This window comes from Panthera tigris, chromosome D1 (genome assembly GCF_018350195.1).
Source record: "Panthera tigris isolate Pti1 chromosome D1, P.tigris_Pti1_mat1.1, whole genome shotgun sequence".
In the NCBI taxonomy this organism is placed as follows: domain Eukaryota; kingdom Metazoa; phylum Chordata; class Mammalia; order Carnivora; family Felidae; genus Panthera; species Panthera tigris.
The window spans coordinates 1,732,388-1,747,316 of record NC_056669.1 but is presented as its reverse complement, the minus strand read 5'-3'; the positions used below and the strand labels follow the sequence as shown (position 1 = coordinate 1,747,316).

General features: G+C 42.9%; 1 protein-coding gene across 4 annotated transcripts in view; it reads right to left on the bottom strand.

Moving 5' to 3' along the window:
* DYNC2H1 (dynein cytoplasmic 2 heavy chain 1) overlaps positions 1-14,929 on the bottom strand; it is a 342,976-nt gene that overhangs the window by 284,396 nt on the left and 43,651 nt on the right. For all 4 annotated transcript variants that reach the window (XR_006208595.1, XR_006208596.1, XM_042959288.1 and 1 more), the window contains exons 23-31: positions 13,853-14,008; positions 13,649-13,763; positions 12,945-13,115; positions 11,339-11,721; positions 9,501-9,633; positions 9,298-9,415; positions 6,978-7,090; positions 4,904-5,023; positions 469-619 (exon numbers count right to left, since the gene is read on the bottom strand). Coding sequence is in view for 2 of the 4 variants with exons in the window: in XM_042959288.1 (XP_042815222.1) it covers positions 469-619; positions 4,904-5,023; positions 6,978-7,090; positions 9,298-9,415; positions 9,501-9,633; positions 11,339-11,721; positions 12,945-13,115; positions 13,649-13,763; positions 13,853-14,008 (1,460 nt within the window). In the remaining 2 variants the exon portion in view is untranslated. The remainder of the gene's footprint in view (positions 1-468; positions 620-4,903; positions 5,024-6,977; positions 7,091-9,297; positions 9,416-9,500; positions 9,634-11,338; positions 11,722-12,944; positions 13,116-13,648; positions 13,764-13,852; positions 14,009-14,929) is intronic.

The following is a 14,929-nucleotide window of genomic DNA, read 5'->3' as shown; positions in this document are numbered from 1 at the left end:
AGAAATCACAGCCCGCAATCCTGCTCTAAAAGAAATGCTGAAGGATGTCCTTCAAAGAGAAGGAAAACGGTACCCGAAGGAAGCTTGGAGCATCAGGACGGAGGCAGAGCGACAGAAGTGGTGAGCACCCAGTTAAGTACAACAGACTGTGCTTCCCGGTCCTTAAAGATACACTCCATGTTTACAGGCAACAATGTAACTCCGAGGTTTCAGAGTATGCAGATGTAATAAATGAAACAATTACCACACAACTAGAAGAGGAGGAGGAAATTAGTACGGGGTAAGGTTTCTACACTCATTTTAATGAATCACCAATTCTAAGTACAATATTAAAGCATGTACATTGTAATTCCTAAACTAACCTCTGAAACAGATGGCTGAAAGTCAGAAACACGACAGATAAGATAAAGTAACAAAAAAAGTTCCAGTAACCCAAAAGGAGGCAAAAAAATGGAACATTGTTCATACCAGTGCCCCCTGGATCCTCCGAACTCGTATCGATGCTAGTATAGTGCTCTAACTTAGTCACCAGCTGGGTTTCGATCTGATGAAGACTATGGTCTTGGATAGCATTTTCCACATCTTCGGTGAACTTAATCTGCTCTGCCAAACACAGTATCTAATGGATCAAGAGAAAAAATATTTTACAAGGTAAATTTACCTAGAAATATTTCATAAATGTAAGGGAAGACACTTTTCTGGATTTGCACTCGCGTGCAAGGTCTATGGGCATGTGTCACTGGCATCTCAAACCGCACGGGACCGCACGGCCGCAGGGAAGCACCGTGTGCTGCCACCAAGCCCACCACCGACCCGCCTCCCACGACCCTCCCACACACCTGGGTTCCGTCCTAAGACCCACCAAGCTCATGCAACCCAAGACATCTGCCCTTTCTTCTCTGCACTCTCCCCTTTATAAATGGCTTCTTTTCAAGGATGCAAGGATACCAGCGTATGATGCATTCCATCTAGTAAAATGGTAATATTCTAGCGTTCCAAAATAATCTCAGTATACTACTGAAGTCTTGAATTTCCAAATTCTAACTTTTTAAATTAATTTATTAATTTATTCATTTTGAGAGAGAGAAAGAAAGCAAGAGAGAATCCCAAGCAGGCTCTACACTGTCAGCACAGAGCCTGACGCAGGGCTTGAACTCACGAACTACGAGATTATGACCCGAGCCTAAATCGAGAGTTGGACGTTTGACCGACTGAGCCACCCAGGAGTCCCTCAAAATTTTATCTTAAATTAAGTTGTTGTAATCTTTCATTCTAACACCCATAAATAGAAACTAGGTATGGATTAAGACAGAACCTTTATATCTACATAAAACATGAAATGGTAACACTAGTTGAAAGGCTTTCTGGAACGGTAGCAATCTAACACGGCTACTGATAAAGCAATTATACATTTAAACGCTAACCTTTGAAAACTTAGAGTCAAATTCTTTGATACAGGTTTTTTTTTTTTATTTTTTTTTTAACATTTATTTTTGAGACAGAGAGAGACAGAGCATGAACGGGGGAGGGGCAGAGAGAGAGGGAGACACAGAATCGGAAGCAGGCTCCAGGCTCTGAGCCATCGGCCCAGAGCCCGACGCGGGGCTCGAACTCACGGAGTGTGAGATCGTGACCTGAGCTGAAGTCGGACGCTTAACCGACTGAGCCACCCAGGCGCCCCAGTTTTTTTATTTTTTTGTTTTTATTTTTTTAATGTTTATTTTTGAGAGAGACAGAGTGCGAACAGGGGAGGGGAAGAGAAAGAGCGACACACGGAATCCAAAGCAGACTCCAGGCTCTGAGCTGCTCTGAGCTGTCAGCACAGAGCCCGGCACAGGGCCGAACCCACAAACCACAAGATCGTGACCTGAGCTGAAGTCGGACGCCCAGCTGACTGAGCCACCCAGGCGCCCCTTGATACAGTTCCTAAATGAACACAGAAACTAAAGACATGAAACATCATCACATAAAAACACTAGACCTGCTGACCAACTACTATGGAAGAGTGTTTTTCTGGCACATACTTTTCAGTACCCAGATGAATATCATATGTCATCAAATTTAGTCACCTCAGTATACATTTTATGACTTAACACAGCAGGCTAAGCTGTGTGTTACTGGTATTCACATATCATCAAACACTGTATAAATATCATTGTATATGCAGCATTAAATATCATTCTTTAAAGGAAGAGTAATTCTGTCTGGGGCAAAATCAACCCCCCCCCCGCCCCCCCCAGATTTGTAGGACAAACTCATTAGCGTCTTTCATCAGGTGTAAGGAGAAACATTTAAGAAGATCCAAATCTACTTCTGGAGAAAAGACTTTGCTTTGAATTTCCGTATGAAAATGTTCACTTGCCACCCCCAAACTAGTACTCATACACAGGACCCTCCTTTCAGACACCATCACTGAATTTCTGTATTATAAACGCACGTCAATAATCTCAACTTTTAGCAGCCTGCTATGCAATTTCCATAGGACGCTACAAAAAGGGAGTCAAGATACAGTCCAGGCTAATCCTGCAGTCATGCTACCATCACCATATGTGCACAGGCACTCACGCTATTAATTGCCCAAAATGTAACCATCACTGACAGTATTTTGCCAACATTGTACAATTTAACCTTCAAAACAAGTTGGCAATGTTCCTATCATTATACCCTCTTAACGCGTGCCTAGAAGAATCAGAGTATGCTGACAAAAGCAGTTTTTGAACCAAGGTCTGTGAGATTCTTTCCACTCTGCATGCTGTCTCCTTCCCAGAGCAGAAAGTTCCTTGTCTACATTACCTGAGGTCCTTACAAAAATGCCTTTACAGAAGTGAATGAAGAGTATGTAACATGGGAATGCAAAATGGTGCAGCCACTCTGGAAAACAGTGTGGAGGTTCCTCAAAAAACTAAAAATAGAACTACCCTGTGACCCAGCGATTGCACTACTAGGCATTTATCTACAGGATACAGGTGTGCTCTTTCGAAGGGACACGTGCACCCCCATGTTTATAGCAGCACTATCGACAATAGCCAAAGTATGGAAAGAGCCCAAATGTCCATCGATGCATGAATGGATAAAAATGTGGTATATACACAATGGAGTATTACTCGGCAACCAAAAAAAATGAAATCTTGCCATTTGCAACTACATGGATGGAACTGGAGGGTATCACGCTAAGCAAAATCAGTCAGAGAAAGACAAATATCATAGGACTTCACTCATATGAGGACTTTAAGAGACAAAACAGATGAACATAAGGGAAGGGAAGCAAAAATAATATAAAAACAGGGAGGGGGACAAAACATGAAAGACTCTTAAATATGGAGAACAAACAGAGGTTACTGGAGGGATTATGGGGGGGGGGGCTAAATAAGTAAGAGGCATTAAGGAATCTACCCCTGAAATCATTGTTGCACTATATGCTAACTAACTTGGATGTAAATTAAAACAATAAATTAAATTTAAAAAAGAAGAGCTCAAAGAGAATAAATAAAAGAGTACCTAACAGCCTGCATCAGGTACATGAACCCAGGTGCACCATTCAATCGCCTACATAAATGCTCTTGAGACAAATTTTTTTAAGCATTAACTGCTAAGACACTAGAATACTTGGTTTGTGTTGAAAATGAACTATTCCTACTGGTACTTGTCCATGTTTGCACGGAGATAATGAACTATTCACAGTGTCCACCGTCCATACTGTCACCTGGCCGCTCGAGAGCCCTGAGGTCAGCTGCGGGCTCTGCTTGTACAGCCCGGTTTCCTCTGCCCGTCTCTCCCGTGCATCTCCTCACACGAGGGTCATTCTCCCAGTCCATCGCTATGCAATCCTTACTTCTGTGGAGTCGTTCACCTTTTGTCTTTTAGCCTAAGTTCACTTAAATCCTACCTGGAAGTCGACAGGAACAGGGAGCATTTTCAGTAGTAACACAGCAGCTTACCTTTGACTTTGCAACGGCATTATTACTCGTTGCTGATTACTCTTAATTTTCTCTAAGAGCTTAACGAGAATTTTTAAAACATATTTTAGTTTGACTCAAAAGGCTAGAAAGCACCAAAGAATGAAAGATAAAATGGCTAAGAATCTACAATGTTCCAAGATTCCTATCTAAGGTCTCACGCTTTGAAAGAACCAACATGAAACTTGTGCCAAAGCTACCACATGCTTTAGCGTGGAAAGAAACCAACGCTGAGCAGGGTAGATTTTCCTGTGAGAGATCAGAGAACACCTCAAGGCCCGCCCTTCACAGGCCCCAAGAACTAAGTCCCGGGTGCCCTTCACTTGGAGGCTGAGCCCCAGCCAGCCAGGAAGCAAGCCCTGAACGACGCAGGGCACTGAGCGCGGGTCTTAGCACTACGCTCGGGTGAGACCTGGAACATGTTTCACACGATGCAGATCCACGGCTGGTGTTTCAGGTGGGCGTTCGGGTGACCAGCGAGCGCGTGCACCCTGGCTCCCAGCTGCCGGCCGGCACTCTGGCTCAGGGCCCAGGCCAGATCTCTGACCTGCACCGACACCCCGCCAACCTCCTGCCAGCCCCATCTCCGGGATGATCCCGCGGGAGCAGCAGGGACAGTGTTAAGGGTTCCGGGCCTCTCCATCAACGACGGGCTAGTCTTCGGGGAACCAGAGCACTCCCACGTGACTGACCCCCCTCCCGCTTCATGCCCCACCGGCCCTTGCTGCTGGGCTCTCGGAATGGCTTCGGCGTGAAGGCATCTGAGTGACAGCAAGCTGACGGGGCTGGAAGAGAACGTGGCCGCCAAGCAGCTCGTCTGGCACACCTCACAGCTGACGGAGCGAACATGCAGAAGCGAGGCAGCTGGTCGGTGCGAACCGCCGGATGAAGAGCCGCCTGCCGTGTGACGCCCTGGCCTCCCTCCGCCCCAGACAGAGGCCACTTACCTGTGAGGGGAACAAGGACGGGTCCACGGCACCTGGAGGACTGCGTGCAGCAATGACACATTCCGCCAACAACTGTTTCAAGGTCTGCTTCATTTCCAAGGCTAAACCATTTAACCAGGTCTGGAAACAGAATTACCAATGACAAACGCAGTCGTAAAACAAACACCTACCCTGTTGAGTGACCCTGTTCATTTATTTCAGGAAGCAGGATTACCATTTCTTACTGCCCCTCATACTCCCAAAATCGTCTTACAGGACACACTTATTTTATTAATGAAAGATTTAAATAATTGGAAGAAATCAATTTTTTCACTTCTGGGGATCATGGTTAAGCGTGAAAACCCATACAAGTGTAGTCAGCCACCATCACCAACTCTACAAATGACGGTACTACGAGCAACGTAACCCCATGGTTTCATCATTCTAAGAAATCAAGCTAGATAGGCCAGTAAATCAGGGCCACAGTGACTGGCTAAGTGTCGGGGCTCAGGCTCTCCTGGTGAGCCCATGTTCAGAAGGCTGTGACGTAAACAGGAAATGCATCATTAGGGTGATGTCTATTACTCAGGGAGTTACGCTGCTCCTTTTTGTTTCCGAGTCAAAATAACACATTTTTTTCACTTGATTGTAGGTAAAATAATAAAAGGTAATGGAAGGTAACATAAAAAGACTGATAAAAATAGCAGTGAATGTTTACTGATCACTTTAAGAAACTATATGTGCAATAAAAGGAGTACAAAATCTACAATGCTAAATAGCTCTAAGTTCTAGACTTAAAGTTCTAGACTTTTTTATCTTTAGAGTACTCTCCAGGGTACCAACAGCTCTGCTCATCACAGTCAGGGCTTCCAGACCCCACCATTCCTCCGCTGGCAAACCTGCTCTGGCCAGCGGCTCCCGCTGAAGCTCTTCCTCTCTCCATGCATCTGGTCCCAACAGAACAACAACAGGGGCGCCTGGGTGGCTCAGTCACTCAAGCATCCAACTCTTAATCTTAACTCAGGTCTTGATCTCGCAGCTCATGGGCTCGATCCCCATGTCAGGCTTTGTGCTGATGGCACAGAGCCCACTTGGGGTTCTCTTTCCCTCTCTCTGTCCCTTCCCTGCTTGTGCTCTTTCTGTCATTCTCTTGAAAGAAACACGAAGGAAGGAAGGAAGGAAGGAAGGAAGGGAGGGAGGGAGGGAGGGAGGGAGGGAGGGAGGGAGGGAGGGAGGGAGGAAGGGCAAACAACAGAAACACACCTCTTTACCAAGCACAAACATGGGAGCTACCTAGCAAGCATGTGCTTTCAATCACCTCATTTGTGTAATCGACATCCGATAAAATGCTGAGCCTTAACCAGGAACGGGCATGTCGCTGAACTACACGGCTAAGTGTGGGATAAGCCACGGGCCCCAACTGCAAGTTTGAAGATAATTGTGGAATGTGAAGATTACAGTTCAGTATGATGCAATCCACCACTGTCTGGCATTCGCTGCACACCAGTCAGATGCCCCAGTTTGCGTCCAGTGCTCCAGGACCAAGTAATCAACAGTCGTTCCATAAATGCATTAGTTTCAGGCTTACCTAAATCATCTTATAAAACAATCATCTCATACAACACATTTTGGGAGTGTGAGAGTCAGGAAGAAATTTTAATTCCACCTCTTGAAAAAACTCATCTTATACAAGTACCTGTTGAATACTAATGTTCCAAACACTATATGGTATAAAGCCGTATTTTTAATAAACAGGCTTTGCAACATATAGTAAGATGAGTATCTGATAGACAGGAAAGTTGTGATTCTAAGTCACACAGCTAGTAAATTGAGGAGCTCACATTAACAGACAGTCTTGTCAGCACACAGCCCGGCATGAGGTTCGATCTCATGAACCGTGAGATCATGGCCTGAGCCAAGTCAAGAGTCGGGCACTTAACCAACTGAGCCACTCAGGTGCCCTGTTATTTTTTAAGACACAAGAGGAGTTTCCTAAATGGCCAAAGTTTACCCTACAAATTGACTAATTTATTTTTGATACAAAGTTCATACAGTTAATTCTTTTTATTTTCATAGTTGGAAAAGAATTACTTACCTCTACGTTATTTGAAATTAAAACTTTATTTTTAAAAGGTACAACTTCTCCCTCTAAAGATTTCATTGCAGTTATATGTTTTGATTCTTCATCAAAGCACACGCTGTTAATACCTATAATATAAAAGAACACTTGAAATGCACAAAGATTAAAGATATCATTATTAAACAAGACACATCATTACCACAGAATGAGTAATATACACCTCATAATATGCATTACATATGACAATTATATTAATTCCCCTATACAACAGAAGGGCTTCTCCTAACCGAAAATTGACAACAACCCAAATGCCCCCAAATGCCCGCCAGCCAGTGAACGAACAGCTGACACACTCCAACACTGGAAAACTACTCCACGATGAAAAGGAACAAAACGTACCTGCAGGGACCTCCCAACCATTCTAATGAGCACAACAGGCCAGACACAAACAGGTGCGTAAGAACACACACTGACTGGGCGCATATGGGCTCAGTCGGTTAAGCGTCTGACTCTTGGTTTCAACCGAGGCCATGATCTCACGGTTTGTGAGTTCGAGCCCCACATAGGGCCCCACGTTGACAGTGCAGAACCTGCCTGGGATTCTCTCTCCCTCTCTGTCTGCCCCTCCCCGACTCACATGCCTGTGTGCTCTCTCAAAATAAATAAATGAACATTAAAAAAAGAAAAGAACATATACTGCTAACTCCACTAACATGATATAAGAGACAAAAGAAAGAGGGAGGACAAACGGGACTTCCCTCCCCCAGATTTGTACACTTTATTTTACAGTATACAACAAAAGCTTAAATACATTACCCAATTTTGATCTTAGGAAAAACCCTCTAAGTTATTCTTTCCAATTTAAAACAGGAAACAAGGGGCACCTTGGGGGCTCAGTCGGTTGAGCATCCGACTTCAGCTCAGGTCATGATCTCACGGTTCGTGGGTTTGAGCCCCACGTCGGGCTCTGTGCTGGCAGCTCAGAGCCTGGAGCCTGCTTCGGATTCTGTGTCTCCCTCTCTCTCTGCCCCTCCTCTGCTCACGCTCTGTCTCTCTCTCTCTCAAAAATTAATAAACATTTTAGAAAAATGACAGTAAGAGACGACACTGAGAGAGTGGAGGCAGAGTTTGGATGCGAGCCTGCTGATGCCAAGAGCTCTCTCCAAGCCTCCCACAGCCCAAGTCACAGCTGAGATCAAGGACCTGAAAGCTTCACACATACACTGGTGAGTAAATGCTTCTGTGAAGCACCAGAAACTCAATACATTAGGTTTTCACAGCTCTGCCCTCCCTGGGGCAACTTCTCTGCTCTGCGCTTGCAGCACGAAAGTGGCTCTGGACCACGACGGGCATGGCCGTGTTCGAACGAAACTCTACTTTCAACTATCCGGCTGTGAGGGTGCCTGGGGGGCTCGGTCGGTTGGGCGTCCGACTTCGGCTCAGGTGATGATCTCATGGTGCATGGGTTCGACCCTCGCGTCAGGCTCTCTGCGGTCAGCGTAGAGCTTGAAGCCTGCTTCAGATCCTCTGCCCCCACTCGAAAAGTAAGTAAACGTTACAAATAATAATAAAATAAAATAATAAAATAAAATAAATCAGGCTGTGAGCCGGATTTGGCCTGTGGGCCTGTAGTTCACTGATACCTAATCAGAAGTGAAGATCACGATGAAAGTTTTTTCTTGTTATTTTGAAAAATACAGCTCTCTTCCCACAAATGGAATGCTTTGAGAAAATAATCATTATTTCGTTGGCAGACCGTTCAGTATTCAGTAACCCGCCTACAGTGACAACACTGCTGGAGCCCAGGGTCCCATCACCGTACGCCTGTCACCGGGTAACCTCACCGAGTCCCACAGCTTAACCACTACCCATGCACAGTGGACCCCCGACTGTCCACCCCCGTCCCAGACCTCTCTGCTCTCAGGAACTGCCTTCTGGGTGCCTCCACCTGGACGTCAGGCAGGAAACCTTCAGCTCGACAATGAAGAGGCACGTTCCCCATCACTCCCAGGCCTCCACACGGCCAATTCCTTCTGCCCTCACACCTTTCTTCCAGCTAAGACCGACGCCTTCTTCAGATCCACCTTTAGATGTCAGCCTTGAGACGCCACAGATGTGAGCGACGGGTCCCACAGACGAGCCACGACAGCACATACCTGTCAGCCGCAGCCACGGCCATCGACTGGCCAACTCACGAGGCTGCCTGTCCCATCAAGATATAAATCCCTCCTGAGGGCAGGACAGGCATTTTATTCAGTAGCCTACGTCAGAGCCTAACATTATGCCTGGAAGGTACGTGAAACGCAGGACCTGTTGAAGGAGTGTTGGCTCTTACCGGCGAACAGCTTTCTGAGGTGAGACTGAATCACTGACGGGCTAGTAGACTGGCCCAGGATCTCCAACAGGTCATCGTCACCGATGAAATAAAACCTTGGAAACGTTGAGCGTTTTTCCTGATAACAACAAAAAGAATAGCCTTATCTTTTCAAATAACTAATAAAGTACAACTTGTTACATAAATATTTTTAAAGAACATGCCTCTAAAAATTCATTCAATGATTTCTGACATCTTTGAAGTTGATCGAGTATGGTTAGCAGCGAATTTCTGATTCCTGCGTGAGTCGTTAATGTTGTGACTCTATTGTCTTTCTTGATGTCACTCATTATCGATCTACAGAAGAAAAAAAAGTTATTTTTACCTCCATTTTAACAGTTTTTGACTGAAAGAGAAATATTAACACATTTATTTTTTATCTACTTAAAATAAAATAGAGGTAACGCTACTATAAAAGCAAAACATCACTGTGTTTCTTCTAAGAAATAATGGCAAAAATTAGTAAAGTCCCATTACCATTTTTTAATTATTTTTTCTCCTGTAAGGAAGCTCTACGTCCAACATGGGGCTCGAACTCATGACCCGGAGATCAAGAGTTGCATGCTCCACCGAATGAGTCCACCAGGTGCCCTCCATTACCATTCTTAACCTCCCATGTTGCAAATTCGCTTATTTCATTCATTCTCTAAACAAATATTTAGCCCCATCTCATAAAGATAATGGTCCAGTGAGAAAGATATTAAATAATTTTCTCGAATTATTTAAATAAAATATTGATATATACTAATGAGGAAAAGTACAAAGTATTTTAAAGCAGCTAATGGGGCAATCCGTAATCCACAGCTTCTGTGAGAAAGTGATTGAGGCTGAGCCTGCATGGTGAATAGAAAAAAGACATCAGTGAGCAGGAGGGGAGCACCTTCTGGCAAAGATCCTGGGAAGGGCTCGAAATGTTCGAGCAAGTCAAGGCTGGCGTCCCCAAAGCAAACAGAATGCACAAGAGAAGGCTGCGGAAATGGACAAGAAGAGGCTATGCTCTATCCTCAGAACAACAGGAAACCTCTCTACACGTTTACTAAAGAATTCAAGGAAACGGGCCACAACAAGTCACCAGCACAAGACCACTCTGGCGGTCACACACGAGGCTCACTGCTGAGGATGAGCACAAACCCAAGTGAGGCCATGGACCCAGGGAGTGACGACAAAAGTAGCTCAGAATAAAGGCAAACCAGGAGAGACATAAAGACATAAAGTAGGTCAGAATCAACAAATGCAGTGACCTACTGGATTTGGAGGTACAGGGGGAGGTCAAATACCCCTATGATTCCACTCTGAGCAGTCAGTTATCGAGAAAGACACAGGGAAGAGGACCTGAGCTAAAGGGATAAGCTTGTGAACCTGCTTTTGGCACACTGAGGGTGTCCACACCACTGGGGCTCAGGAGAGAAGGAGGGCTCGACAGGTGGACAAGGACGGAAGAGGGGATGAGACCGCCCATGGAGCGTGACACAGTGACAGGAGACCCGGCACCAAAATCCCGCGGAGTGTCCACAGCTGGATGTTCAGAGAGGCCTGAGGACTAGAAACTAGAAGAGGACCCAGACAGACAGCCAGAAAACCACCTGCAGTACCCCAGAAGCCAAGGGAAAAAACTCTCCAACAAGAAATGCTCAATGCTTTTAAATACTAGTCAGAGATGAAGTAAAATGAGGCGTGAAAAATGCCCATCAAATTTACAACAGGAGAGTAATGTGTTACTTTTGGCAACAATAGCTACATATTAGTACTATTATGATTCCTCTCCTACTGTAGTAACATTACTGTTAGTATCAGGTCACGTGGTAAAGACAGGTCAGATCAACACGGTTCAAGAAGCAAATGGCTGAATGAGAGAAAACAGCCCTTACAAGGATCCAAAAGAGAAAGAGGTTGAAGACACAGGTGACACTCATAACGTAAAAGTAATCGGCTCATGTTAAGCACCTCCCAACACGAATAAAAAGCTGCTGCGTGTGTCTCTGCCCCACGTAGCCGTGCTCACCTAAAATCTTCATCAACCCTGCTGAAGCGTGTCTGCTCTTTCGGCAATGCTCCACGGCCAAATATGGGCTCCAAATACACCCACTTCCTCTGAATATGGTTTAAATTCTGCAGGTATTCATCTAATTCTGCAAGTTTTCTTTCCCAAATGGACACTTTATCTTCAAATCCCTTATAATAAGGAGAATCCTTTAAGGACTGAAGAAGACATCTATTATCTCCAACTTGATTTACGATGTCTTTCCAGTCTTTAATCAGCTTGATAGTTCGACTCTGGCTGTCTTCATAATCAATCAATGTAAATACCGCTCCAACTCCCCAAAGATCAAGTTCACGTAAAGCTTCTCTGATCGTAACTTCACCTTGTGCCCGACTGTTTAAATCCTATTTAACATAAAATATTCATATTTATTATTTCCACATTAATTTTATAAATAAACCATACAATATTTATTTTACAACACAATATATTTTTATTTGGCTTTTCACAATAAAGGAAAAAATAAGTGAATATATTTTACATGTTATCCAAGAGAATTAATCACTAGCTAATGTATCAGGAGATATCAGATACAAAGTATCCAATCTCACATAGTCAAAGTATGATATTTAAGATCTGCCATAAGCTTTTTACTTCTAAAAAAGAAAGAAAAATCAAGAATCCATTGCAAAACACAAAAACAGGCTTATTTAAAATTTTTCAGCCCTCAACAATGATACTGTAACTTAAATTTAACTTCTGAGGCAGCTGAAATGGTTAGTAACCATCTTCTACAGCAACTGTACTTTATGATCTCACAATTACCTAACAGGCTCCAGAGTTCTGAACAAACACAAAGGTGAACATATTGAATAGGAAAAAAAACAATGTGACATCAAGAGTCCTTTTATTTTTACATCAAACGGGCAGATCACAACACACAGAGTCTGCCACTTAAGACGGCCGAAGGCGGTACCATTTCTCCTTGTACCACAGACCTTTCCTAAACCTGATTTGCAAACTGGTTCTTGGTTTAGCTCTCTGGATTTTGCTATCTCTTAGCTTGTATTTATAATATACCCCATGATCTTAAATGTATTTTATATAAAATGATTTGTATTTGTTTGCCTTTCGATTAAAACTGACTCCCTTCTTTTTTTCAAAAAACATTTTTTTTCATGTTTATTTTTGAGAGAGACATGGCACGAGTTGGGGAGGGGCAGAGAGAGGGAGACACAGAATCTGAAGCAGCTTCAGGCTCTGAGCCATCAGCACAGAGCCCAATGTGGGGCTCAAACCCACGAACTGTGAGATCATGACCTGAGCCGAAGTCGGACGCTCACCCGACTGAGCCACCCAGGCGCCCCAAAGCTGACTCCCTTCTTAAACCAAGATTATTTTTTTTATTTCATATTGTCTTCTTTCTCTCAAGGAAGGGGTTTACACTGCTTCTATACTCTTATACAGATTCAGATGTATTACTAAAGAAAGAATAATGGACTAGCGGAACATTGTCACTATATTAAGAGAAAAAAATTTTTGCTGTTTTTTTTTACGTAAAACACAAAGCAAAACCATCTGTTAACAAAGGTCATATTCATGAGATATTTATACAAGTGATTCTTACTTTAAGGTCTGAAGCTTTGGCAACAATCGTATCGGCTACTCTGAGCAGGTCACCAAACATTAATTTCTCCAGGCTAGTCCCCCGAGGAAGGCCAAGCAGACGAAAAAGGTCAAGCCAGTGATCTGGAGAAAGACACTCCCCTCTCACGTATTTCAAGATAGGAATTACGGTCTGTTAAAAGAGAAAAAGACACATGTACACACAAGAATATATGTCAAAATGCAAACTGTTATTTCCTTTAATGATTAGTTATAAAATTTTAATTACTCTATTATCTTATTTAACAAACTCGAAATCAAATTCTCAAACAGAATTGTGTAGGATTTTTTATTAAACACTACTGTGGATACATGCAAACTTCCTGTTGTAGCTTGACAGATTTGAAGACATGACCTAAAATGTTTCTATCTTTATTATTTTAGCAAATAACCTATATCCTAAATATGCTAAATGACTCAGATCCTAAACTGCTCTAAGAGGTATAAACACTCCAATTTTTAACTTTAACCATAAATTTCTTAGTTCTAACTTTTCAAAAGAGCAGAAAGATCAATGATTTCTATGGTTTACTCCATACCTCCTATTTTGTTCATGTAATGGAGTCACTGAAAATCAGAAACTAAAAGTATAGCTCACTCAGCTGCATAAAAGACACGTGAAAGGTGCAAACCTCATTCTAAAATAGTAAAGTAAAACTATCTTACTTTGTATTTGTCAACTTCTGATTGTAATTTCACCGTCATAACCGAATGTTCTTCAACTTTTCTTAATCTGTCATGCCAATTCATCAAAAATTCTTCAAACAGATATGTCTTAGTCCTGTAAGAGACCAGGAATACACCTCAAAATGTACCTCCCAAAAAACACTACCAAATTATAAGAATCTAACTAGTGTTTATGAATCAAACCGAAAAGTAATCCAATCTTCATTGGCCATTTCCTCAAGCCTCTGCTGAAACTCTTCATAAAGGGCCCAAATTTGTGCACAGCTCTCAATGTCCTTGGAGATGCTATCTGCCAAAGACAAGCTGGGCTCTTCTAGGCCAAAATGACGGCAATCATCACTATGGAAACAAAGAGTGAAATAGCATTAGATTTTAAAAAACTGTCAAATGTCACTAGGTTTATTTAACTGCATTCCCTGTGTGTGTGTGTGTGTGTGTGTGTGTGTGTGCATATTTGATAGTGAAGGTAGACAGTGGGGGACTGCATAAGAATTTTACTTTAACTACTTAAGTATAACCTCTTTTAAATTCATAAATATGTATTTCTCCAAAGAAGTCAAAGTGGAATTGATAACATCTGTATTTTATGTCCGTCATACGTCATAAATGATAATAATGTAAAGATTCAGAATGACATATATCATGGACTGATAAAATATCGCATTAATATTAATACCCAAGGGTGAGATTCTAGAATATAAGATACCCTTCATCTAATTGGTACTAAACCCTTCACTCACCCATGAAGACCACTATCTTATGGAAGCATTTACCTAAGAGACGACACCTGAAACACTGCTTACTTAACCTTAATACTTGTAACATAAAGCAACAGGTTTTTTCCTTGGAAACCTCATATTATTGTTATAGGTTCATTTTTCTTCTCAGGGTCTCTGAAAGCAATTTTCCATTAATTTTATAGGCCTCATTTTTAAATACAATGAAATCACAGAAAACAAGTATTCCAACTCCCAGTGTAACTTCTAAGTAAACTTAATTTTCTGTTCTGTTTCTTTCTTTTTTTAATTTTTTTTTTATGTTTATTTATTTTTGAGACAGAGAGAGACAGAGCATGAACGGGGGAGGGTCAGAGAGAGGGAGACACAGAATCTGAAACCGGCTCCAGGCTCTGAGCAGTCAGCACAGAGCCTGACGCGGGGCTTGAACTCACGGACCGCGAGATCATGACCTGAGCCGAAGTCGGACGCTCAACCGACAGAGCCACCCAGGCGCCCCTTTCTGTTCTGTTTCTAAGCCTAA